This window comes from Balearica regulorum, chromosome Z (genome assembly GCF_011004875.1).
Source record: "Balearica regulorum gibbericeps isolate bBalReg1 chromosome Z, bBalReg1.pri, whole genome shotgun sequence".
Lineage (NCBI taxonomy): Eukaryota > Metazoa > Chordata > Aves > Gruiformes > Gruidae > Balearica > Balearica regulorum.
The window spans coordinates 74,839,411-74,866,939 of NC_046220.1; the positions used below are offsets into that span (position 1 = coordinate 74,839,411).

Consider the following 27,529-nt stretch of genomic DNA (forward strand, 5'->3'; position numbering starts at 1 on the left):
AGCTTATCAGAGGGGTGGAGCACCTCTCCTATGAGGACAGGCTGAGAGAGTTGGGATTGTTCAGCCTGGAGAAGAGAAGGCTCCGGGGAGATCTAACTGCAGCCTTCCAGTACCTGATGGGGCCTACAGGAAAGCTGGAGAGGGACTGTTTATCAGGGAGTGTAGTGACAGGACAAGGGGCAATGGGTTTAAGCTGAAGGAGGGTCGATTTAGATTAGATGTTAGAAAGAAATTCTTCCCTGTGAGAGTGATGAGGCACTGGCACAGGTTGCCCAGAGAAGCTGTGGATGCCCCATCCCTGGAAGTGTTCCAGGCCAGGTTGGATGGGGCTTTGGGCAATGTGGTCTAGTGGAGGGTGTCCCTGCCCATGGCAGAGGGTTGGAACTAGATGATCTTTGAGGTCCCTTCCAACCCAAACCATTCTATGATTCTAAAATTTTCATGGTGCTAAGGACAGTTTAGCATAAATAAACATATTTAACTGTATTTTATAACAATGCTAAAAAAAATAATATAAAGACATATATTCATTGGCCTGTGTTACCAATAGCAGCTGTGTCTGCTAACTATCATTAGGATCCAGTCATTAAGATATTCCTTGTTTTGTGATAACATGAGTGTAGCCAGAGATGCTTATGTTCCAAGAGATGGAATGATGCCTCCAGTCAGAATACAAATAGAGGAAGTGCAGAAGGAACCGCAGATCTCAGTAATGGATGGCAAATGGAAAGAATAGGAAACAACGGAGCTCTGCAGAGCCCTTTCATGTTGAGATTGATAATAAAAAGCCTCGAAGATTACATAGGTCATGTCTACCTCAAGTTTGTTCTCAGCATCTCCCTCAAATATGTTGTGTGGTGATATTTTAGTGAATAGAACAACTTAGGTCTTTCCGTTCCTAAGATGCAATGGGCTTTATTTTCAACAGCCTGAAAATTATTCTGACACATTAACCTATTAGTTATAGCATAAAACACTTAAACTTTTAAGGTGTGAAACAGTTCTTCCTTAGATAACAAGACAAGAAACAGGGTTATGTAAAATCTTACCATTTCTTTACTTCAGCAGTTTTTCTCTCATTAACTTCTGCCCAAGTGAACTGATAACTAACAGTAGTCTACTGGGCATGCTGGCCAAGGAGGCATAAATGTTCTTCTTATCAGCCTTATCAAATACACCTACAGATCTCCAAGAACTGTCTGTTCATTACACCAACTTCCACAGTTTTACAGCAAGCTCTGTTCATCCTGAGGCTTGAGAGCCCACCTCCTCCCAAAGCACAACAATGTTTTTAAAAAGTTGACTCCTCCACCCAACCTCAGTTCCTAACTCATTCGCCATCCAATCAATGACAAGTATATGGATACACTGAAAGCAAGTAAGAAGTACAATGAAAACCAAATAAGGCAGATCTTACAAAAAATTGTAACATTTTTGTTACATGAAGTGCAATACCAAGGGAACAAGCTGTCACCACTTTCTCAACCTTTAAGTTAACCCCATGACTAACAGCATGTCCCTCTGCCCATGAGGCTAAGCCAAGCACCATTTATTTCTGTTCTTCAGCAGGTGTTCCAGTTTTACATAGCAATATGAAGCTGAGAGCAGGGGAAGGCTTGATTCATAACACAAAAACCATTGCCTATCAGATTCCTCTTCCATACATAGTCACCAGAGCTACAGCTAAAGATCCTATATCAAGTAAGTGGATGGCAGTAAACGAGAAACAGGGAGGACATAATGATGTTCCATCAATCCCAAACTCCATTTCTTCCCTTTGAGCCAAGTAATTTCTGTTTCTGTGGCTATAAATTGTTAAACTAATCAAAATTACTGTTAGGTTCAGGATTACACTCAGTTAATCCACTCCCTACAGATCAGTCACAGCAAGCATGTGAAAAACAAATATCCTTCCTAAAGCAGCCTACACTGACCTAACTGACCAATGATAATAAATAAATGGGTGAGTAGAGGGTTTTTTTTTTCTATCTAATCTATGGTTACATTTGTTGTCAGAACAAAAAGAAACTCCACTGAAAAAGATAATCAGCTATTTTCTTACAAGTAGCAACTTATCAGGCACTTTTCTGTTTGATGTTTGAAAGTGTGTTTGTACCTGCTGCTTCCGTATTTATATGACATTTGTTCTTCTGTCATAGTGAAAAACTTCTATCCCTCTGGGCTACACAATCAATTCCCCACCCGCAAACATGGACCAAGTATAAGATGATTAAGTTTTCAAATTTCCAAATTACAGCAGTTGAAAAACAAACAGCAGTTTCCATAACAATTTAAGAAAAAAACCAAGTTTTAGTGCAGCTATATTTGTGTTAAAAATAACGCTACGTCAACATAAGTCTTCATTTATTTCCAAGTGTTCAAATTGTTATTACATGTATTCCATTTAACTATTTTTTATTTTTTACATTAAGGTAATTACAGTTGGAGGGGTCATATTTGCAGTGGCCTCTCTGCAGTAGATACCACCAGAGCAAAACATGAAACATTCTGCATTGTTAACAATATGACATTTGAGTTACCAGAATTACAATCTTTTTTTTTTTTCTAACAGATCACATAAAAAGTACGTAACTGGGGCATTTCCTTTAACAGAAATATCAAACTTAGTACTGAATTTGTTTAATTTCAATATGAACATCTCTACATAAGAGCAACATCGTACATGACAGTTTGATTTATCACACATATGGTACTTTGGCAGCTCCAACTGTGATGTATTTTTCCTCCTAAGCTCCATAATAGGTTTAATTTATAAAACATATTGCTAATATGCCCTGCATAAAGAATCAAACGTATCTTTCTTTTGCCACTTCAATGGGAAAAGGAGCAGTGTTTTCAACTCATCTTACACAGCCTTCTCATACATGCACATTTTTCTTCCGTGGACCCCTCTATGTGTTCCCTAACTACCATTTTGTCTGCAAGAAAATAATCTTTATTCAAGAAAATCTGAATTTCCTTCTCAAATTAGAAAGTCTACAGCCGTAGACAATTACATGACAAATCACAACCAACTATTTCAAAATAACATTGAATGTGTCAAATTTTTATCAAGTAACAAGCACATCAGTCATCTGAGGTGCAATGAATTCCCTCACAATTCAACTCACCCTGTTTGGAGTTCATTTGTGAAACTGTGGGTTATTTAGTTACCTTTTTTGTCAGACATTCAAACATATGTAAAAGATTGGCTCAGGTAAAATATATGATATGTTATCATTATTACAAGAAGAAATATAATGGGCAGATGGAAAACTACTTTTAAACACACAAGCTAAGTGAAATCAAACTGTCCCAAGTTTTCTCAAGTAAAATGGGATAAATAGCTCCTGTAATTAACACCACAAATTCAGTAAGGGGGATTATCTACAATAGGAACTAATAGTTCCTGGTCAACAAATACTAATTTCTTTGAACACCTCTACCATCAGTTTCCACAAGAGGACTAATCACTATATTAAAGCTTTTTCACTTACTCTTCCCCAATGAAATAACTGAATTCTCCACCTTCCTGAACAGTTATATTGTACTCTGACACACAACTGCCATCCACTGACCTACTACCACAGTAATCTAAGTGAGCACAATGTTCCCTCTAATACAATCATGCACTTTAAAGAAGCTACATGAAAGTTTTGAGATAAAATGGGAGAAATCTGGTTGCAAAATTTCAGATTTGATGGAAAACATCATGTACACCCACCACAAACAAAAAAAAAAAGAAACCTATGACCTATTGATAGTGATCTGAAGCAATTTATTGCATTCACTCAGCTGTGAAATTTTAGCAGATATTTCATATTCATTCTAGTTGGTCCAAACATCCCTACATGCCTTTAAGTCACTCAAAAAAGAATGTTGTGCCCAAAAATGCATCTGCTACCACAAAACATCTCTTCACCCTTTTATTCACCCTCAAGCAGCTCTTAAAAACTCATGATTTCCTGAGCTACTGAAAACCAGATCTTAACTTTATTTGTAATATGTCAACAATGGCAAGTTAAAAAGTAGGTAGAGGTATCTAATATTTAAATGAAATAATACATACGTAATTTGATGAAGTCACCCTTCCTCACCCTTCAAAACCTATTTGTATTGAATTATAAACTCTGCAGCACAAGAACAGTCTGTGTGTGACACTTCCATGCATGTCTGCAATAAACAAGTATATTAAGATATTCCAAAATTAAGCAAATAGTAAATCCTGTTTGTCTATACAAATTTTAATACATTAATATCAAATGGAAAAATTACAGCTGAACCAATGAAGCTGCACATTCACTACAAATTCTTGAAATGTCAATTTTCATGTTATTTCACCTTCCTTTGATTAACTGAATTAAGTCAGAAAATGAACTCTGCTCCAATTCTGCTAACTTACATTTCTTCACTGAAATTAGTGTCAGCTAGCTTTGATCTTTCACTGTTACCTTCCATACTCATGTGCCCCTTATCACTCCAAGTTCTACACAAACATTATGTTCTCCCTTCTTCGCTCCATTGTTTGTGGCACCTACCAAAAGCCCTTCAACAGGGGCAGCACCTAGTCTAACAGAGCTTTGACTGGAGAGAAGCTTCTCTCACCACAATAGTACTATGGTTGACAAGCAAAGTTTGTTAGAGTCCTGATAACACTACGCACCAGTGCCCCATGCTAAGTGCCAAGTATCCTCTGTACAAAAGGTCAAAGAGCTGTGCAAAGGTAAGCCACACAAAGCCAAGGTAAGTGGTATGGGGAGGCAGTGTGGACAGGGCAGAAGTACAAGAGCCAGACCTTTGGGCTGGAGCAATTTTAACCCTGCTTGACTGTTTAACCCGTGTCACAGCACAGTTTAAGCATTGCTGTTTACACAATACTCTCAAATGAACAAAAGCCCTAAAAAGACAGGTTAACTGTTCTTTTCTACAGAATAACTAGTCAGGAGGTGTTCAAGAATGAATTTAATGCAAAGCTTCAAAAGGGTACCTAACTAATAACCACATCTGGAGCTTTTAAATACTATCTTACTTTGAGGTATATGTCTATTACCATAGAAGTTTATGCATCACATTCTAAAATCTAGGGTCTAAGAAAAAAGGCTAATTGTATTTTCTAAGTCAAGCAAGCTATAGAAAACCGGGAAGAAATAGCACATGGCTTGTGTTCAAGTGTTATTGTTTAGCATAACACTTCATGCAAGTAATGCAAAAAAAATCTATATACTCAGGACTGTTTACATCTGAATAAATAGGGTAGATTAGCAAATACAGCATTTTAAATTATCTACAAAAATGTGTTTTACCATGTATTCACTGTTTGTATCAAGTCTTAAAGCAGAAAGCTGTCAGGGCAATACCAAAGAGTATCAAATAAAAGAAAAATAATTAAATGGAGGTATTTTAAATCTCCTCAGAAAACAAATTCATATTAACTGTTAACTAAACTGAAACTAAAACAAAGACTAAAACTATTAGGTGGGCTTATCAGCAAACTCCTTCAGTCAAAAAGCCATGAACAAGTATGCTTTACATATTATTTCATTTGTTTATTTTGCACCATGAGGTGAAAACACCACATTTTCTTTTAGTAAAGTATACACAAATAGCCTCACTCAGAATACACTTTTAATGCACATAAAAAAAGTATTCATCTTACAAATTGTTTTGCAATCCAAATATACAATAGCTTGGAAAACAATATTTTAGAAAACAAAAGCCAATGTAAAAAGACTGCTTAAAACAACTAAAATGATAGAAGTTTCTGTATGGCTCTGTCTTTACAGTTTTCTTACTGCATCATCAATATCAGAAATCTGTTCCTTCAGCTGGTTCCACTGTTCTGGATTTAAAGAAATACCTGAAATGCATTAAAAATAAACACTTAAAAAGAAAATTGTGGTGCAGGATTTTGCATAATTACTATCAACACTAGTTTCATACACAAAGTTTATGTCATAACTACTAATGCTACTTCAACAACCATCTCAGTTACAAAGCAAAATTACTCATTTGGAACACTTCAGTTTAGCTTATCTCCAGATAAGTTTAAATTACAAAGAAAATGAGTACAATGTGAGAAATTCATTCACAAGTCTTAGGCTAAACACAAGAAGTCAAATACAGCTCTGGCTTTGATAGAAGACAGCACAGAAGCCATGGGTGAGATGTAGGAAGTTATCTGTATTCCTCTTGGCTCCTAAAAGCTGTATCTCTGTGGACTGAACTTCTATGCACTTTTAAAGTACCATAACTCTGGGGATTTTTTTCCTCCTGCTTCTTAAAGCACTGTAAATAATACATACTTCAAGTAACATTTTGGAGAGACTCCATTCCACTCCCCAGTATTCACAAACCAACATGGAAGTTATTTCTTTCCACTTAAAGTTCACTATAATTTCTAGTGACAGTTAATCCATAAACATTCAGTGCCCCACAATCCATCTCCTCAATTCTAAATTTGTACTTCAAGCTTGAGTCCAGACACGTTTCCTTTACGCTTTAGTCTCTTCATTCTTCCCCTACAATCTCTATGCTGCCTCTATGCAAGTACAGACTCTCATACTCTCTCCAGCAAGGCTCTTCTACTATTTACCCCCAGCTCTCCCCCCTCAGGATCAGGCTTCCCTCATTGCTTTCTCTCTGTCCTTCATTGCTTTCTCTCTGTAGGTTGAGCAGGACCTCAAAACACAGCAGGTTAAAGTCCTTACAAGTTGATCATTTTTGTTAAGTAGCAACTACAAATCCAAAACAAGAAATATTCCTGTAGACTATCAGTACGCATGTTCATACAAACCTATTCTCAATGGTTATTTAACAAATATTGAAAATACTTCTCAAGCTTTCCAAATGTCTATTCACTAAGTTGCTCCTGGACATACCAGAAGCCTTATGCTGATTCAATATTAAATGTCTTCTATCTCCCACGCAGAATGTTTCATACCTACCTCTCTCCTTGGCACAATATGCAAAATGATTAAAAGCAGGCTTTTCTAACAGAAGCAACATGACATTAAGCAAAGCGCTACTACTGCAGCTATCCTCACATCCTCTTCTTGCAGGTGGCAAAGTTCTGAAAACGGTTGGGTGAAGGCATACCATGAAAAGCAGGTATGGGAGTGGCACTTAAAGGTTCAATGGCTTATGCTGTGCTGCAAATTAGAGAATACTTGAAGTATTTTCACCTCAACTACAATCTTGACACATTTTTTTCAAAAATTAGTCACATTAAATGTTTCAATTATTTTAACCTGAAATTTGATAGAAATAGAAGGACATAATTGTTTAAAGAAGTTAACTTTAACACAAATGAGTAAGTTAAATCCTTTCAGTGAATTTTGAAATAAGAAATCCAATTGTAATAGAAAAAAAGAAATTGAGTTAATGGAGGTAAAGAAAGTATGACTATGTTTATAGCTCCCATACCACATTTGCTTGTGTTTGATGCCTTGCTTTCCATAAATTTTCCATTTAGGAAAACAGACCAACAAGCCCAGCATGCTTTTGTTTATAAATTCCAGATAAAACTCATAAAATATAAAAAAGTATTACTCTAAAAATATGATGTAGCAATGAAGTATAGAAATCTGATATACAGAGTTGTCCAGGAAACTGCAGACAATGTTTTAATACAAAATGACATGAAGCAGCACAGTACCTTTTCTGCCAGGCTTCATTTCACCTTCTTGATCCATCCAATATTCTCTAATATCAATTAAGACTTTCCCTTTAAAATCACGAACACTGACGTACCTCATTTTGCCAATCTGTCAAAACACACACAAGGATCTTTTAGGTATTTACAGATTCACTTTTCCCCAGCAGTATCAGACTCAGATATGTGACCTTGCACACTGCAGCTTATTTTGGACACTAGAGAAACAACTAGATCAAAAGCTTAATCTAGGGTAGTCAGTAGGCTAATAAGTAATGACAATATAAATGGATGAATGACATAAAACGAGTTGAGCATTCAATGCTGAATACGAAAGTAGTTCTCCTAGAATAAAAATACCTATAAGCTCACTTCTTACAAAAACCAATAATATACTGTTTTCTGAAATAAAATTTTGCCTGTATTATAACCATCTTTGCAGCAGTTGTAAACAAACAAGGAAAGAAAGAGCTCTACTCCCAAATCTAAATTTTAGTCCATGCAATATGCATAGAAATCAAATTAGATATTCACATGAGATAATCACAATTTCTAGAGGTGCTTTTGTTTGGTTGGGGTTTTTTCTTGTTTTAAACACAGTAAATACAGATGGAAATGAAAGTAAGCCACGAACCATGCCTGTTCCCAAGTCCTCATGGCACTTCATTGAAACTGTGATTAAGACTTTCTCACTGTAACAGATGTTAAAAAAAAAATTCCAAATCCTTTAAGTTTACCAGCATGTAGCATAGCATCAAATGACTTCAGAATTCCATAATTTCTGCACCATAGTGGCTCAACAGAATTACACGTGCTTTTTTTTTTTTTAGGGAGGTGGGGGGTAGAGGGACAGGCACACTAATAACAACTACGCATTACACTACATATTTAGGCTTATTAAAGCTATTTCCAAATTTGATTAAAAAAATCTGTTCACATAAATTCAAAGTATAATGTGAATTTGAGAATCAGAAATTAGATATAACACAATCAAATACAATTAATGTATAAAAAAATTCTGTGTGCACCTTCTGGATACACTTTATGAAGAAAGAACACATTCTAAAGTAAACAATTTTAGAACAGATTATTGCTTCCTGATAAAACATTAACTTTAGTTTTCAACTGTCTCAGTTTATGCATCTTGATATAATTTAACAAAGACCCAAACACATCTTACTAGCATTGTCTGACCAGAAAGCTTGAACAACTCTCCAATCAACTAAATCAACTAAAATCATCCACAGATGTTTTAAATCATAAGCTGTTATTTCACAAAATATAAACAAGAACACTTCATGTTTGCTTAAAGTAATTTTTCTTCTTATGCAGATCATGCTAAATTAACTCTAAAACAGATTTTAAACAATTAGGATGTCTTTAGATACCATAAGCCTGAAGATGTTGTTTTCCTACTTGAAAGCATCCTTTAAAATGAACAAGACATTACAGGATTTTGATTTATTAAATACTTTCACAGTACTACAAATTTAACATTCAAAATAAGGTATGATATCATGGTAGCTTAGTTCTTTCAGACCAAACTTGGTACCATGCCCAAGTTTGTCAGCACTGCTGGCAAAGTATATCCTAAATAGCCTACATGAACAACATTTCTTCGTTTTACCCTTTAACACTCCAGTGACTTTTAAGGCCACCTCTAAGAACAGCTTCAAGAAGTAGTACTCTACAAAATCATCTTTTTCCAGGGCTATCAAAGAATATTACCACATTGCCAAGTAATTCCAGATTTACTCTAGGAAATAAAATCTGATACAATATAGCAGATTTTACTGATTTGCAGCTGCAAAGGTTTAGGATTTTCATTTTAAGGATAAGACTGTATGTCTTAATTCAACTACAGTAAGGCAAGGGGCAATAATGCAAAGTTCATATTTACTCAATCACTAAGTCTACCTTAAATGGAAATGGTTCCGTATGAAAATGTTGAAATTAAGTTCGGTTTTATATCACTGTCTAGATTTCAGCAGAATGCTCACATTAAATCTTGAAAGTTCAGTTGAACTCTATGCAAAACAGTTGCCACTGCTAAAACCTTTAAATAGGCTTTTAAAGTACAGTTTCAAATACCATTTAAGGTTAAAAACCTCAACAAAAATCTACATTTAAGTAAATTGATGTTCCTTGCTATTCAGTTACCTGCAGTTCTGGCACAGATTAACTTCTGAACAATTCTTTTCTCACACAGCAGCTGATAGTCCTAGGATAATTTCACTGATCTAAGACACCGTTGTATCTCGATAGCCACAGTAGTGCTCCAAGGGTCGTATTGACTTACTGCAGCGTAGTTACTGCAGTTCAACTGTCACAGACAAGTTCATACACTTTTTATTAAATATTATGGATCCTTAGATTATACTATTTTATTGAATTATATAAACCAGAAGACATTAAAAGCATTATTTCCAGGTTTCTGTTTCTTAGAATAAAATGCACTGAACTGTGTCTAGGTTCCTTTCACAACTATGCAACTGACTTCCTGTACGAGTTTCAGCAACCACCTTCACCACTTCCATTTCCAGTTTGTCATGATTAAACTGTACACACACTGTGGAAATAGAAACAGCAAAAAAGCATCCTTCTTTCTTAGCTGATAACTGTATGCATAGCATTAGAAGAAGCACAATAAAGAGTCCTGTAAACAGTGCTATCTGCAACACAGCAAATTGATTGTGAAACGCATCAGTGACCACTTAAGTTTCAGAATTAATGTGCTAAACCAATCATTTTCCCAGAGGATCATAAACTTAAATATTTATCTACTTTCAGGATCCTGTGATATATAAAGATATTTCTAGGGAACTGAAGAACTTACTTCTCACAAGTCAAAAAGGAAATACGACCTAAACTTTAAATTAAAAAAAGGGGGTGGGGAGGCAGGACAACACACAGAAGGATGATTTCAGTGAAATGCACGATCATGTGAGATATGATTCCACTCTGGATAGTCATTAATACTGTATCCTGACAGCATTAGGACACCTTATCCAAATCAGGCATAGGGAGATGACAGGATTTGTCAAACTTGACTAAAACACATGATGCAGAGCTCACACTGGCTTGAAGCCATGGACAGGAGTCTAATATATCAACCCTAAACTCTTCCATGTTAACACAAATAATGCTCATCCATAGGGCCTCTAGTACATCACAAATGAGAGTAAGATAAATTTCTGCACCCCAGCTGCACTCAAACATTTCAAGAAATTCCAAAGCATACTAGGCTACCTATAAAACCTAAAAAGGCCAAGACATGTAAATAAGTAAATAAAATACACTCCGTCTCTGATACTGAATTAATTCCCTTCTACTTACATTTATACTATTCTTCATAATTAGCATCAGGGATACCATTACACTAACATTAGTCTCAAAAATAATAAAACATAGATCTTGATGAAAATGCTGAATCTTCTCAATACAGCTGCCACAGCAAGCCCTATATTAACAGAAGCTGTATACCTTAAGAACACAGCCTAAAGGTGTAGAACAACAAGCCTTTAAGTTCAGCATCGTTTGCTGCCACTCCCACACACAATATGGACACCACAGAACTTCTGACTATCCTATGAATGCTTTACAGCCTGGTTTCCCTAAGTTGAAGCCACACTTGTAAGTTATACTGCAAAGTCACTTGCACATCAGAGATCATTTTCTTGCCATGGGAAGGGCCCTCAGAGGAGGGTCACAAAGTTGATCAAAGGGCTGGAGCACCTCTCCTATGAGGACAGGCTGAGAGAGTTGGGATTGTTCAGGGTGGAGAAGAGAAGGCTCTGGGGAGACCTAATCGCAGCCTTCCAGTACCTGAAAGGGCCTACAGGAAAGCTGGAGAGGGACTGTTTATCAGGGAGTGTAGTGACAGGACAAGGGGCAATGGGTTTAAGCTGAAGGAGGGTCGATTTAGATTAGATGTTAGGAAGAAATTCTTCCCTGTGAGGGTGGTGAGGCACTGGCACAGGTTGCCCAGAGAAGCTGTGGATGCCCCATCCCTGGAAGTGTTCCAGGCCAGGTTGGATGGGGCTTTGGGCAATGTGGTGTAGTGGAGGGTGTCCCTGCCCATGGCAGGAGAGGTGGAACTAGAGGGGCTTTAAGGTCCCTTCCAACCCAAACCACTCTATGATTCTATGAAAGCAGAAAGGAGAGTTTCTAGTATTACTAATAGTCCTAGAACAAACAAAACCCTATGTAAAAAATTAATACACAACTAGATCTTCTAACATGCTCTCCTAGGTAGGGAGAGGGGAAGTACCCTCAGACCTACAGTGCTATTTCTACACTGAAATGGTTGCATCTTAATTACCACACATAAGCTGATGTAGCATGAAAAAAATCTCACAGTGCTTCACATAAAATAAGCAATCTAAGAAAAAAAATTGTTGTTGATTAACTAAAGGGCAGGCAGAGACTAAGTAACAGTTACAGGTCAAGGTGATGTTCAAATTTTTTTTCTTTAGCATACTCAACACTGGAAGAATCTTGTTCTTCTCAGACTCATAGGAATCCTCTACTGGCTGTTTTTAGCAACTTTTTATTATCTTAGGTCAAAAAGATTGAAAGAAATCAGAGCATACAAATATTCTGCTTTCATTTGAAAGGGTTTGGTTTTGGGGGTTTGTTTTTTTGGTTTGGTTTTTTCCATTGGGGAGCATTAAAAATTTTAACCGCTTTCCCCAAGGCTGGAATTTTTGAACTTATTACAAACATAGCATAAAACTTATACATAGGTGGGGTTTTTTTTTTAATTCTAATTGCAGTTCACCTCATGAAGTGTAGAACTGTCTCATTTTTCCTACATGGTTCTAAGCGTGCCCCAGCAGAACTAAAAATATTATATTCTTCTTTCAATGGGAAAGTCCAGGCATTGCCTCCAATTGAAGCTTTCCCTCTCAACTATGTGTGAAGGGGAAAGTGAGAACTGCCTGATGCATTAAAAATAACTGTCCTCTATTACAGTGTCAGTTAAGCAGGTCTTCTCTCTAGAAAATATTTTTTTGCCGTATTACTTTGCACAGCTACAGCCCAAAACCATTTCTTTTGCCTAACTTGGTGTTGGGCACAACTTATTAGGCACCTCTCCCAGAATGGCAGGGGTTGGAAGGGACCTCTGGATATCATCTAGTCCAGCGCCCTGCTAAAGCAGCATCACCTAGAGCAGGTTGCACAGGATCGCAACCAGGCGGGTTTTGAATCTCTCCAGAGAAGGAGACTCCACAACCTCTCTGGGCAGCCTGTCCCAGTGCTCTGACACCCTCAGAGCAAGGAAGTTTCTCCTCATGTTCGTTTGGAACTTCCTGTGTTCCAGTTTGTGCCCACTGCACCTTGTCCTGTTGCTGGGCACCACAGAAAAGAATTTGGCCCCATCCTCTTGACATCCACCCTTCAGGTACTTAGAGGTATTGATCAGATCCTCTCTCAGTCTTCTCTTCTCCAGACTAAACAGCCCCAGCTCTCTCAGCCTTTCCTCATATGAGAAATGCTCCAGTCCCCTTACCATCTTGGTAATACTGTGTCATAAACTTAAGAATGAAAGTCTCTAAGAATTTAAGTTCCTTTCCACCCAGCTAGTCAGAGACATTTAGTAAGCCTTGATCCACACCCCAAAACAGGTCATTTTGAGTTATATATTTCCTTGCATAGCTTTCAGCACACACTGCTACTGCTTCAGCTAACCCCATGAACTTCAATACCCTGAATTCACAAATGCATCTTGCTACTGAAAAATGTATGTTCATGCTATCTTAAAACAAAGAACAATGTCAAAAATTACAATAGGTTTGGATGTTCAGTGAGAAAAACTGGCATCATAAAAACCAAAAAACAAGCAAAACTTACTCCAAGACACTGTCTTATAATAGAGGCCAAGCTGCCCTTGACCTAGTTAAATAGGAATGAAGAGCCCATACTTCAGTTTCTAAGAACTTTTCTTTCAAGAGCCCTGATTAAAAAAACATTTCCATGTAGACATAGTCCTGATCTAGTATTTACAGTATACTGATGGCAAGTGCTCTATTTACCAACAAAATGACTACTCAGAGTTCTCACAGGCAAAGACATGAGGGTTAGATCAATTGCTCAGATTCTTTTATTCTGCTGAAACCTGACAATGGTTTTTCTGAGCTGCCCATCTGCATGCTAGCATCGTAATCCCCTTTGGCCAAGGCTTCAGGAAACCAAGGACTATGCTGTCAAGATATTCAGATTACCTTGTAAAATTTATATTGAATATGATGTAACACATTACCTTAACCAGGCTCTAAGAGTCATCAATTTTACCTGAAACATATTCTCGTCTCTGTTACTGCTTTGCTTAGAAGAAGCTGCACCTTTTGAACTCTCACCAGTCTTTTGTTTCTTTACAGGTTTTTCGGGGGCTGCTTGCTTTTTCCGTTTTGCCTTGGAGCAAGAATAAAACAAGAAAAGCATGAACCACAACTTGTTGTAGAAGTTACAAAAAGGTTTATGCTCAGGGTCACAAAATACTACCATGCAATGCACATTATCACCTTCCTTATGTAAAGGCAAGAATCCAATACTGTACATTTAGATTGGAATTTAAAAAAAAAAATCTTCAAATGAGCCTCATTCTGTTCCCAGTGAAGTTTACCATAATACTTTGGCTTTAAAGAGAACTGAATTAGATCAAAACACATTTCAAAATGCCTACTCTTTCTGCACAGTAATACTATTGGTTCAGTAGTTTTAATAAAAAATTTGAAGTCTGATGGAAGTTTCACCTTCCTTTCCTCCAAGTACAACAAAAATACACAGGACAGCTTACAACTCTTCTAAAAAAGAAGAAATAAAGATGAGATAATGAAGAAAGGATCTGGAAATCACCTCTGTCATAGTAGATTTTTTTAAAATCACCATCAAATCTCTGTCCATCACATGATCAATTAAACATAGTTTTAAAACATTCAGACAATACCACATGTAAATCAGATTACCTGCAGATACTAAAAAGTTACTATTTCTACTAATGGTTATATAGTAACCATGCCTGTTCCAAAAAAGAGTAATACAAAGATAGCAAAAATTAGTCTCACCTGCTAGAACCGTATTGTGGGTAATCTCTTAAAGACAAACAGTTTCAATAAATATTGGAGATTATAACAGGAAAAAAAAGCACCTTACTGCCCACTAAAGCAGACTGTTAGACTATGTCTTTTCAGGAATAAATTTCCCTATCAAAAAATCATCTGACCATTTTCTCTTATATTAAGATTTGACAGAGCACCTAATTTGCAAAGTACAACCAAGTCACATTTGAAACAATTCAGTAAAGCAGACTGAGCCTCTTCACAGACTACACAAAGAGACCTGATGTCTGTGTAACCACCTAGCATTTTTTAAAAAGATAAAATTCACTGGTTTTTTTTTTTTTTCAGTTTTGCTTGTAATATTACGACTGGTACAGCTATACAAACTTACACATTAACTATTAAAAATAAATGGGAACACTCAATTTATACATTTGAAACAGTCAACATGTTAAAATTAACCAACTCAAAGACATTCAGGTTGGCTCATCTTTTAAGTGAGAAACTAGCAGGTGGTATTACAGTAAATATAAGAATTTGGAAGAAACAGAGAAGAACACGCTAACAAGATAAACAAGTGGCACATGGAGGACAAAGCAAGTGGAGGTTTTTGTTTTGGACAAGTAATCCAGATATCAAAAGGCATGCGTGGGGGTGTTTGTCCTCAAAACTAGGCAAATTCTTCCCACCAGGGGCAGCTCACACAGAAGCCTTCTATCACTCGCCATAAAGCAGCAAAGAATTCCAGTAAACTTGTAGGTAGATATATCCTATGGAAAACCCTGAAGAGAGCAAAATGCAACTTCAGAAAAAAGTTTACTGCAAAGCAAAAAGCAATCTATTCACCCAGACTCCGATCGATCTTGGGAGGTGGAGGGGTTTTTTGTTGTTGTAGTTGATGGAGATGATGGGGGTGGGAGAAGAGGGTCTTTTGGGTGAAGTGTCTGATAAATCATATGGAATGACTTGCATGTTGTGACATAATGCTCACCTAATTCCTTAAGCCCAATCTGAAATACAAGAGTTAATACAGTAGTAATAAACTGCATACAATGTTCACCTTTTTGTCAACTTCACTATCTGAATCACTGGCAGATGAGCTTGAAGACACAAGTTCCTTTGACTTAGGCATTCTAGGAAGAGAAAAATAACATGAGAACACTATACAAGGATAACATCCCATTTTGGCTGGAAAGCCATCTTCAAATCTGTTTGCAAAGGCTCATCTTATTCAAAACCACCCTAAAGACTTGACTGCCTTTTCATATAAGCTTTAATACACATTGAGATCGCATCTACACTCTTCCCACTTATACCTCTTCCCCCTTATACCTCTTCCTCTTTTTGCTGCAACTGCATTAAATGCAGTGGTTAAGTTTCTGAACTGTTTAGAAAGTGATCATTTTTCACCATTTTCATATACACCCACATATGACAGAAACCATAACGTAAAAAAATAAAATGCAATACTGTCCTGTAATTGAATTTTTTAGTATTACATTCACAAATAGGAACTATCAAGGCCCCAGTATTATCTATACTTTTATATAGGCATTTTGCACAGTTGGTTTGCAAGCAACACACTGCATAATCGTCATACATGAAGCTAAAGTTCCCATCAATAATACAAGAGTCAGAAAAAACACCTCTGTTACAGTGAACTACAGTATTGCAATTAATATTTCCACTACAGCTTCAACACATCAGTCACAAGAGTCTATTCATTTGCCAGACAAGTGGACATTCCAACTTTCCTTGAATGCATGTTGCCAGGTGTGCTTCTACATCTATCTAGCATGCAAACATGTGGTTAGATACAGCAGTTTGCACATCGTGCCTGCTACCAGAAACTCTCTGTAATAAATAAACAGCTCACTTCTTGTCAGAATGAAAATAAGCATCACAGAGAGAAATGGTAAAAAATGAACTACAGCTAGGAAAGGCTAAGATTAAAGCTGCATATCTCAGGAAAGAAAAAGAAATAGCAGTGTTTTCAAACTGCAGTGAAATAAACCATATGCAAAGGAAATAAACAGAGTCTGAATAATGCTAATGGATCAATGTGGTTCTAAAGTAGGATAAGTTCTGTCATAATACCTTGGAGCACAACGATGGAAGCTGTAGCACTTAAAATGAAACAGAGTATGGGGAAGCAGGATGGAGGCAGAGAAGAGCTGTAATGGGACAATGTAAAAATAATTACAGTGATGACATGCAATCGGGGAGCCGAACAAGAAAACACTTGATACGGGGGGGGGGGGGGGGGGGGGGTGCGTGCGGGCACCAGCAGGGATAACCCCAGGGTCTGCATCAGGATGAGGGACTGACAATATGGAGGAAGGTGGAGGTGGAAACTGGAGGAAAAAAGAAATGGGGGGTGGCAGATGCCCCTCGGGAGAGACTGTCAAGCAGAACGCGAGGAGACACCAAAATACCGGTGAGAGCGGGGGCGGAATGAGACGGGGCAAGCGAGGACGAAGGAAAGGAAGAGGAGAAAGACAAGCGAGGACGAGCCAGGAACACCAGGTAGGCGGATCCCAGCCGCCATTTTCCTCCCCTATTCCTCTTTTTCACAGCTCGTGTTGCCCCCCACGGGAAAGAGGCGAGGACACGAACAGGGGGGCCTGGGCAAAGACACCCAGCTCCTCCCGGGTCAGAGCGGCAACAAGAGCTCTGCAGGTCACCAGCGGCGGAAGAGAGAAAAAGCAGCACAAAAAAAAAAAAAAAAGGGGGGGGGGTCGGGGGTCGTGAGCGGGCAGGGTCAGATCCCGGCGTGGGGGGAACGGCGCCGGGCGGTTCCCCGCCGCCATTTTCTCCCTCACTCAAATCCTCTTTGCCCCCCCAACATGGCAGCTTTTCCTCGACAGCGGCTCCTCCTCCCGCCCCAGGCCCACTCCACAGCGGGGCATCCCTCCCGCAGGGCACAGCGGGCACTCGAGGAAAAGGGGAAGCCTCGCCACACGGTTGCCCAGCGCGCCTCCCCCGCGCCGGCCGGGAGGTGCTGGGAGGTACCGAGCCCCGCACAGAGGGTGGGGGGGCGGATGAAATGGCAGCAGACCCGGTGGGGGGCAAGGGGGGAACCCCAACACTCACGTCCAGCGCTCACGTCCGTCTCCGGGCGCTGCTCCTCCGCACCGCGAGAGAAACGGAAGTGATGTACAGCGGAATCCCCGCCCTGTACCACGTGAGAGGGGGCGGTGGGGAGGTGTTTAAAGGGGACACGTCCCTTTGTCACTCGTTACCGCCTCCCCCTGCGCGGGCGGGGGGCTCAGTCGGGCGGCAGCGATCGCCTCCCGTGGGGACGGTCCCCGTATCGCCGCCTCACGCCAACTGGGGGCGGCAGAAACGCGTCCTCCGAGGGATGCCCGTGGGTGTGAGCGCAGGGCCCTGCCCGCATCCCGGCCTAGCCTGGAGCCAGGACCCCTGCGGCCCTGCTGAGGGGAGGCGCCGCCGAGGCCGGGCCTTCGCCAGCCGCCTGCCCTCGGCTGAGGGGCTGCGAGAGGCGGCCGGGAGCAGGGCCCTTCATGCTTAAAATGAACCCTTCTCCGTAAATGCGTGCCGCCTTTCGCACGCTGCAGACGTTCCTCGATCTCGATCGGAGCCGCCCGGGCAGCAGCCGCGCCGGAGGAGGCGCCGTGAGGCGGTGTCGCTGCGGTGGCTTTGCATAGCGAAACCGCAGCCCCGGGCGGCACCTGAGGCGCTGTTGAGGAAAGCGCCGGTTCCCCTTTCTTTCACCGGGTGACTTGGGCTGCCGTTTCTTCCCGCAGAGCTTTGCGGCGGGGGCGAGTGTTCGGGCTCCCGTGTCGGGAGTGCGCTTGGGTCAGGCCCAGGTCCGAAGCGCTGGGGACTGAAGGTTAAAGCAATCTCGGCTCCTGTTTTAAACAGCTACTTTTTAAAAGCCCTCCAAGGAAAAAAAAAAAAAAAAAAAAAAAAAGGCGCAAAACCCCAACCCAAAGCACTCAGAAATACCATCTGACAATCTTGCCTATTTCTGTAGCACGTCTACAACAGAACACGGCACCCTAAGTGCCCTGCTGATGATGTCCCCTGCCTCAGGGCTTGAAGAGGTGCTGTCGGCTTAGTTCATCTAAACAACTACGCAACAGCTGCTGAGACAAACCAAAATGACACCTCTTTGGAGGGGAGCTGGGGATAGGGTCCTCTGGTCCCAGCTTTGTGAAAGGAGAAGACTTTTGGCAGCCTTTGCAAACTGCAGGCCAAGCATGCTGCCGGAGCACAAATGGTTTCATATTGTGTCTTCCTATGTTACCTGTTCAAGCCTGTACTTTCAGTTTATTATGAGATTTATTAACATTAAATATATTATCATAGTTGATACAACTTCATACAAAACACAAAACTAGCACAGCCTGTTACTGTTCACTTATCACCATTCGCACCAATGGGTCAGGTAGGTGTGCTTAAGTGTGACAGGATCCCAGTGCTTCAGATACCCATTATCTGCTTAGTTTAGTCCTTTTCTCATTGTTATTACCTCTAGACCTGTGCTTCTGCTACCCTGACAATGCAAGCTTTTTGTAAAAAGTGCAAGCAAACTATCAGAAATAGGAAGTGGACTCTGGTCCCAGCCCTAGCTTCCAGATAAAGCTGTTGTTGGTACAGATGGAGTGGGGTAGTGGGTGATTGGCCTCTGTAGTTTCAAGAACAAACACCTATTAACAAAGGGTTGAAAATCAAAAGTATTGGGTGTTTTTCAAAATTCATTAACATGGGCCAGAAGGATAAATGTCATGTTTCGAGAGGCGATAATGCCCCATAGTCACCACGAGCAGCTGCAAGTCCTAAGCAGTGTTTCTGAAAACTTGCCTGAGGTAGAAGAGGTTTTTTAGAAGGGATCCATGAGGTCTGTACAGCCCACGACATGAATTGAGGTAAACTGGCTCTCAGTATGACCTTTTTTCACTTTAGTAGAAGGAAAACAGGAAGTTAATACCAGAAATTAGCAGTGCACTCTTTTAACTAATTCTTGGAAACTGGCTGTTTCATAAGGTGGTTGTGTATCTTGCAAAATGAAAAGAAAAATAGAAAAATATACAGTTCTTACTACATGTATGACCTTTGGAAAATAAAACTATGATTTTTTTATACAGAATTAAAGTACAGTAAACCAAATAGAAATAGAGTAATTATCACCACTGTGCAAATACTAGGTTTGTCAAGCCATCTAATTGTGCAAGATGAACAGATGATCTTTTAACACTTAATGCTTAACTCCATCACCACCACAAAAAATACTTATTTCACACAAAATAGCTTTCATATGTGGAATATTAATTTGAATAGTCATAGTACATAGTTATTCTTTTCAAGGCTTTTACTAACTTTTCATATTAGAATAGTAATGGTAGTTCAGGTCTTTGTAATCCGTATCTGCTTTGCTTTCTTATAGGTCAACACCTGATACGCAAAGAACGGTAAGGTTTTAGGAGCGTCATATCCAAATCAACAATTCTTTTTTCCCTTTTAATCAAGTCCTTTGGCCTTGAAATAAATCAAAATGACTAAAAGAAATTTTGCTGCTGGATCTTAATGAGTTAACTTCTCCCACTTGCAGCATTTCCACCAAAGTAAGCACCAAGTTTATTCTTACAGCTGAATTCCCAAATAACAGGTCAGTGGGGAGAAGACAGTGTTTGCTACAACTGAGGAATTCATGTTCTGTTTTTCAGTAATGATGGGTTTCTTTGAGAATTATTCTGGTTGTTGAGTATAGTGGCTCTTTGAGCTTTTTGGTAAATTACCATTACTATATTTTATTCTATTTAAAAAGAAGAAAGAAGATACTAAGAAAAGATGCTAGCTTTAGAAAACTGGGGAAGAAGCCTTAATTTTTCCAAGGTAAATTTCTTTTGTTAACTTCTGAATGAGTCATCTATCCCCCTCAAGGGGTATAGTTCACTTTCTGAGCTCTTAAAATAGATTATTGTAATGGGTTTGTTCTCTCATCAAACACTTCCCTTCTGTGGCTGCCTTAAAAGGGCTTAAATTCTTCTAGTTGCTGCCTGATTGCCTCATTTCATATGACACTTGTCTTTGGCTGAGAAGAATGTTGGAGCATTAGCTTTTTCTTCAAAGAGAAATTTTAGCCTGTAGATTTGAATAGGAATCCTGAAAAATACAAGCTCATGCTTCAGATTACTAACTGCAATTGTTGACTCTTCTAGTTACAAATAGTAGGCTGGTAGGAAACACATTTTGGGCCAAGCAGAAGGGACGGCTCTTTAAAGGTCTAGTATTCAGTACTTACTAGTTTAAAGGGTGAAGAAATTGGCTGAGGAAGTAGTAACTATCCGGTAATATGGACACCAAGTGTCAGGAAAAAATGAGTAAGGGATGTTGTCAGGCAGTATTTTTGCTTCTGTGCTGTAACTGGTTCATTTATCATTTGCGTATGATTGGTAATTTGAGTTTGCATTTGGACTTGCATAGTTTTGTATTATGCTTGGGTTTGGGTGATGGGAGTTTTATGTTGCGATTTGGTATTCTAAACACCAATAACTTCTACCTGTGATTTAGTAAATTATTTTATTAACACTTCTGTTGTTACGATCACTGTTCAACATCTAAATCTTGTTTTTAAAAGGTAACATTATTTTGCTTTAATCACTGAAAACCTTGGTGAAAACATCTGGTCTTTGTCTTCACTGCTTTAAAAATGTAATTTCACTTCGAAATAAGAAGGTTGATAAGCTGATGAATGTCTTGTCTCTGTAGCAATCTCAAATAACTTCCAGGTGAGCATTGGACTCCTTACACTGATTTTAAACCTCCTGCTCTCTAGGGCTTTTAGAAAGACAGCACGAAGTATTAAATTACGCTTTCGGGAAATAAAAGCGCAGCTTTTGTTAACATGGTTAACAAAACCATGTTAGGTTTTTTCCCCTGTTCTGTGTAGGAAAGCTTTAATCCCCTGCTACATCTGCCCTGCCCTCTGGTGGTCACACAAAAGCCAGATGGGGGTCTGGTTTTAAATAAACTGGAAGGTTGCCCCTGAGAAATCTTACCTCCATCTGTTACCAAAAAAGTCCATGTTTACTCACTTTTAGTGCTTTACAGAGAAGGTGCAAAAGATTTAGAGTTTTGCTCATTGTGTTTCAACTACAGTTTTGCATTCCTGTGGTAGCAGCAGAGATGTGCCTCTTGGACGTTAAAGTAAATAGTAGGATTGGTGACACTGCGTGTTATGTGGTGCTTTCTTCTCACCGTATTTTGGAGATCTCCTTTCATATAGATGAAATGAAGGTCACAGATTTGTTTTTCTGAATGCTGCCTTCTCATTTTTGTCTGTAATATTTTTAGATGCATTGAACTTTGCACAAATAAAGTACTATTTAACCTCAAATTAAAGTTTTGCATTCCAGTGTATGTTTTCATTCTGAAAATTCTTGGCTATTCTTCTGTAATATTGATAAGAACAGAAGAAGTTTCTTTTTCCTATTTTAAAAAAATATTTTGAATGGTTCACTAAACCTTTTCTGCCTTTCTCCCTGTGCTGCATAATTTGCACTTCATTACTCCATTTATTTTCCTTCCAGCTAAGGATACAGAAACTGGTAAAGTTAAAAATGCCATAAAGCATCTAATCTGAATTTTACTGTTTCATTTTCAAGCAAATCTGATGCACCTGTCTTACAGAGATGCAATCTTGTTTTATAACCCACTGAGGTTTTTTAAGTATAGAGTATGAATCTGATCCTGTGAGCACGTAGTAACATAAATAGATGTTATGTAATGGTTCACAAAGTCACCAGGAAGCATCAGGTTCTTATTAGGAAACTGGTGAAGGAAAGACTTGTATAATACCACTGGGGTTTTTTTCCAAGAAAATGGGAAACCTTCTTGGTTTGGGTTTGTGGGGTTTTTTTTTGGTCACACTTAGTTTATGAGAAGTCACACTTACTATGTTGAAATCTTTTTAAAGTGATATCTGCACTGAAGATTCAATATGCAAAATTCAGCCAGAAAAGTAATCTGAAACTTCTGCTGAAATTGCAGCTGAATCGGGCTGCCAAATGGGAGCTTATGATCAGACATATGCAGGGCTGAAATCACAACATATAGGGTGGAATATCTGAATTAGAACCACTAAAAGTTACATGGACAAAAGAAATTATGAAACCTAAGACAGAAATCTGTATTGTGACTAAGAATATTTTTTTTCCTTCCCCAGCTTGTAGAGCCAAAGGTTGAAAAGAAGGTAAATATTTCAAGTTTATCTCATCAGTGAAGAAGGAATAGGCAATTGCAGGCCTACCCACTTGTGAAATACAGCTTTAGTGGTACAGTGTTAAAAGGTGTGTGAATGTCTATGTGTATATATAGATGCTTATATTTTTAATGAAATGTGTATTGAATACTGTGTATTTATCAGTGTATTGTAAGGTTTATAACTGAAAAAAATCAAAAGACAGTGGAACAAAGAAAACTTTGATTTCCTTCTTGTCCAAGTACCATGATCTAGTAGTCCAATTATGAACAATTTTTAAGAAAAATAAGGAGGGGAAAGTATAGATATCTATCATTTGCGTATCTTGAGTCCTGAGTCTGTTGAGGCTCTCATGGCAGAGGTCAAGCCCTGTAAGTTCTACAGAAGATTTGTGCAGAGCTCTCTCCTGAAGTACTCTTGTATATAATTTCAGGTTTAGGGCTTTTGCTTTTATACGCCACAGCAATTAAATGTCTTCACTCAATACCCATTTTATTCACAGAAAAGCAGTTTGAGTAGCAATGCATCACAGAGGTTGGAAATTCATTCCCTTTCCCACGCAGGTTCCTTTTCCTATTGTAAGGTTCCTTATCCTTTTGGATAAGAAAGAACAAGAGGTACAGAACTATTTAGTTCCTATGCAAAACTAATAAGAAAGACCAACAAATTATGTTCAGTGAATTGGCAAGGAGGTTTGACATCTTAAGTAGCTATACTTCATATGCTGGTGCAATAATGTAAGCTTTAGATGAGCAATGACTTTCCTTTTATTTGTTTTACGAACAATAATATCTTTGTTGAAGACTTACTGCCTAACATGACTGCAGGTACTGTGGGAGAAGGGAAACCCCTGCTATTGTGAGGACCGTGGGAGATCCTAAGCAGGGGTGTTTTGAGTAGGTGTGAGTTACAGAAAACAAATACTTCTAAAATGATTGCTTTTTAATTAATCCAGAAGTGTTTTATAAGTCTTGATTAGTTTATGAAAAAGGCAGATCATAGCACAGACAAAGTACAAAAATGAGATGCAAGTATTTAAGGATTTAAGTTTTGCTTTGTTCAGAGCTTTGAGAGGCATCCACCACTCAGAGGGAAGGATTGCCTAGAAGTGGAACAGAGTCATAGGGAACACATGCGAAATCAGTCACTTTGAATGAAAGGTTGCACTGGCTGCAATACGCCGCCCAACGGTTTTTATGAGTAATGTGATGGACTGCTGGTGTCTAGAAACTTCAGGTGAATGGGCTCTGCATGGGTGAGGCTTTGCCTCCTGTGTACAATAAGTACATGGGAACTATTGCAGAATTAATTTGTGGACATGCACCAGCTGTTGTTCTTTGAGGACAGGTCAGACAATGTGCACATGGTTTTAGTTTGATGACAGTGATGTTGCTCTTCACATGCCCTTCCTCTGCACAGGCTAGAGACCTGGGTGGAGAAGAATGAAATGAAATTCAACAAGGGCAAGTGCAGGGTCCTGCACCTAGGGAAGAACAACCCCAGGCACCAGTACAGGTTAGGGACTGGCCTGCTGGGAAGCAGCTCTGCAGAGAAGGACCTGGGAGTCTTGGTGGACAACAAGGTCTCCATGAGCCAGCAGTGTGCCCTCATGGCCAATGGTACCTGGGGTATCTTAAGAAGAACGTGGCCAGCAGGTCCAGGGAGGTTCTCCTCCCCCTCTGCTCTGCCCTGGTGAGGCCACATCTGGAGTTCTGTGTCCAGTTCTGGGCTCCCCCGTTCAAGACAGACAGGGAACTACTGGAGACGGTCCAGCGGAGGGCTACGAGGATGATGAGGGGACTGGAGCATCTCTCGTATGAAGAAAGGCTGAGAGAGCTGGAGCTGTGTAGTCTGGGGAAGAAAAGACAGAGGGGATCTGATCAGCACTTATAAATATCTAAAGGGTGGGTGTCAAGGGGATGGGGCCAGACTCTTCTCAGGGGTGCCCAGTGACAGGACAAGGGGCAAGGGGCACAAACTGGAACACAGGAAGTTCCATCGGAACATGAGGAAAAACTTCTTTGCTCTGAGAGTGATGGAGCACTGGGACAGGCTGCCCAGAGAGGTTGTGGAGTCTCCTTCTCTGGAGAGATTCAAAACCCGCCTGGACACCATCCTGTGCAACCTGCTCTGGGTGATGCTGCTTTAGCAGGGTGCTTGGACTAGATAGTCTCCAGAGGTCCCTTCTAACCCCTGCCATTCTGGGATTTGTATGCAGTTGTGGTGGTGCAGCTGGGGCCCAGGTGAATCTAAAACTGCTTTCAGGTTTAGTCAAGTCTGAGGTCTTACTGTGAACTCCGCATGCGTGCACTAATCACAGCTGCTTTTAGCTCCGTGGCCTTGCAAGGGTGCTAACTAGGTACCTACTGTGCACTCCAGGCTTCAGCTGACCATGTGCATGCGTGGGAAATCCATCAAATACTAACACACGCAGAACGTGCGTGGGGACAAACACCGGTACGTGGCAGGGGCGGCGGTGACCCTCTTCACCTGGCTGCCTGCCACAGGAACCCCTAGTGCGCTGTGTTGCGCCTTTGCAGGCAAGACTGAGAAACCGACGGGGAGTCGGCGGGTAGAGGCGTGGTGTGGTTTTGGGTGCGGAACAGCGGATCTCGCAGAGAGGACAGGGACAGGCGGGCCGTCCGTGCGGCGCTCCGCCGAGAGCGCTCCTCCATGGCGCCTGGGCCTCAGGGCGCGGGACTACCGCTCCCAGGAGACTTTGCACATCCCGCGCATGCGCATGGGGGGACTCCGCGCCCCGAGCGCGGCGGCGGCGGCGACGGCTCCTGCGGCAGGCAGCGCGCGGTTCTGCGTACGGGGGGGTGGGGGGGGGGCGCGGCCACCGGCCAGACTACGACTCCCAGCGGCCCCCGCGCACATCCCGCGCGTGCGCACGGCGCCGGCCTGGCCGCACTCCGCCGTTGTCGCCGTAGGTGGGTGGGTGGGGGGAAGGGAGCGAGCGCGGCGGTGAGGAGGGAGGGGGGGGTGAGAGTTGAGAGTTCAGCCGCCGCTGTCGCTGCCAGCTCGGACTAATGATTCCCATATGCCCGGTAGTTTCGTTCACCTATGGTAAGTAACGGCGCTCCGGGTGTGTGTGTGTGTGTCCGTGCGTGTGTGTGTCCGTGCGCGCGCGGGGGAGGCGGAGGGGGAGGGGATGCGGCCCGCGGGCGGGGCGGGGGGGGGGTCCTGAGGCACTGTGTGTGACCTGGCGCTCGCGCGCTTTTTCTGTCTCTTGTCTGTCTGTCCCCCTCTCTTCCTTCCCTCCCCCTCCTCCTCCGCCTCCTTCTCCCCCCTCCTCCTGCTGGGCCTCCTGTCATGGCCCCGACCGCCGCCGTCGCTGCCGCCGCCTCTTGGTTATCGTCGCCACAGTGCCCAGCCGGCTGGGAGAAGATGCCAAAATGGCCACCGGCAACTACTTTGGATTCACCCATAGCGGGGCTGCTGCCCAGTATAGGTAACCACCGCGACCCCTCCCTGCCCTGCCCTGCCCTGCTCCGCCCCTCCCTCTGTCCGGGCCCGCAGACCCCTCTTCCCTCTTCACCTCCGATCCCCTGTCCCTGTCCGGGACCTCCCGGCCCCCTCCGGGTAGAGGACTCCGGACTGCTCCCATCCCTCGCCCCGTACGGGGGCCTCTAATGCACCCCGCTCCTTGGGGATGGTTGTGCCTGGGACCCTTCTGCTGGCCTGCCCCACCCGCGGGTGTGTTTTCTTATCCTCCTGGTCAGGACCTCCCGGTATCCCCAGTGGTATGAGGGTGGAGAGGTGGAGCTGGGCACCGAGGAGGAGAATCAGCAGCAGGATCAGGTCCCAGGGCCCTTAAATTAAAATGGCCACTTGCAGGCAATACCACCAGTGAGTTACCATCTGCTGTCCCCAGGTCCTTCTCCTCCTTCAGCTTAAGGGAAGATGGGATTTGCTCCCCAAGTCTTTGCCACCTCTTATGTCAGTATGGGAGATCAGAGTCCTTTTTAACATACATTAGAACCCAACCTAGGGGAGACTGGATGGCTAAGGGAAGAGTTGAAGCACCAGAAAATGCAAGGAACTTCATTCCATTGAAGCAATGTTATAATCAGTGTCTCTAAGAAAGTACTGAAGGTATTTTGATGGCCAGGCATCTTTTGAAAAGATTTCCAGCTTTGATAGATCTAAGACCAGGAGCAGGTCTTCTAGTGGAGCTCGGTGACCTGTAACTGTGCATCTTGTATAGACATAGTGCCATAAGTCTTTCTATCTCTGTGGTGTTTGTGTGTCCAAATGGTGTATCAGTCTTAAAAAGTAATTGTTAGCACCTATTATCTCACATTTTCTGAAATCAGATTACTTAATTTGGCAAAACCCAGATAAAATCAGGAACATCTTTACAGGTTTGGCTTGCATTGGAATAGCACCTTAAATTCCACATTTGAATCTACGTTATTCATTTCATAAACGTTAAATAAAAACCTTCCTTGACTTCTAAGTCTTGATTAATGGGAAAACCAGAAGAATAAGGCAAATATATGAGAGTTTATTAACAAACAAATGCAGATGTGTGTTACTGATAACCAGCAAATAAAAATTGCAAACCTGACGTAGTTTCAGGAGTAT

At 41.0% G+C, this 27,529-nt stretch overlaps 2 protein-coding genes across 5 annotated transcripts in view; one reads left to right on the forward strand and one right to left on the reverse strand.

Annotated features, from left to right (window-relative positions):
• Positions 1-2,347: 2,347 nt before the first annotated feature.
• On the reverse strand, positions 2,348-17,868 carry SUB1 (SUB1 regulator of transcription). 2 transcript variants are annotated; one of them, XM_075739465.1, is made up of 6 exons: positions 17,806-17,834; positions 16,810-16,886; positions 15,773-15,845; positions 13,946-14,065; positions 7,655-7,763; positions 2,348-5,857 (listed from the first exon to the last, which is right to left on the reverse strand). In XM_075739465.1, the coding sequence occupies exons 3-6, from the start codon at positions 15,842-15,844 to the stop codon at positions 5,778-5,780; spliced, it is 381 nt and encodes a 126-aa protein (XP_075595580.1). In that variant the 5' UTR covers position 15,845; positions 16,810-16,886; positions 17,806-17,834; the 3' UTR covers positions 2,348-5,777. The 2 variants fall into 2 exon arrangements, with proteins under 2 accessions (XP_075595580.1, XP_075595581.1); XM_075739466.1 differs by lacking the exon at positions 16,810-16,886 and having other exon boundaries at positions 17,806-17,868.
• Positions 17,869-25,813: 7,945 nt separating this feature from the next.
• Positions 25,814-27,529, forward strand: part of ZFR (zinc finger RNA binding protein) — a 48,762-nt gene continuing 47,046 nt past the window's right edge. For 2 of the 3 annotated variants that reach the window (XR_012832948.1, XM_075739502.1), the window contains exons 1-2: positions 25,852-26,008; positions 26,309-26,393. Coding sequence is in view for 2 of the 3 variants with exons in the window: in XM_075739502.1 (XP_075595617.1) it covers positions 25,972-26,008; positions 26,309-26,393 (122 nt within the window). In the remaining variant the exon portion in view is untranslated. Of the gene's footprint in view, positions 26,009-26,308; positions 26,394-27,529 lie in introns of all 3 variants that reach the window. The other variant, XM_075739503.1, reaches the window with a different exon arrangement.

Bases quoted from the DNA above. Each gene is read 5' to 3' on its own strand.
- SUB1 (XM_075739466.1), bottom strand. From the start codon at position 15,844: ATGCCTAAGTCAAAGGAACTTGTGTCTTCAAGCTCATCTGCCAGTGAT. The intron at 14,066-15,772 runs GTGAACATTGTA...TCTTGCTCCAAG, and splicing joins ATAGTGAAGTTGACAAAAAG to GCAAAACGGAAAAAGCAAGC. The intron at 7,764-13,945 runs GTAAAATTGATG...GTGTTTTGACAG, and splicing joins GAGACGAGAATATGTTTCAG to ATTGGCAAAATGAGGTACGT.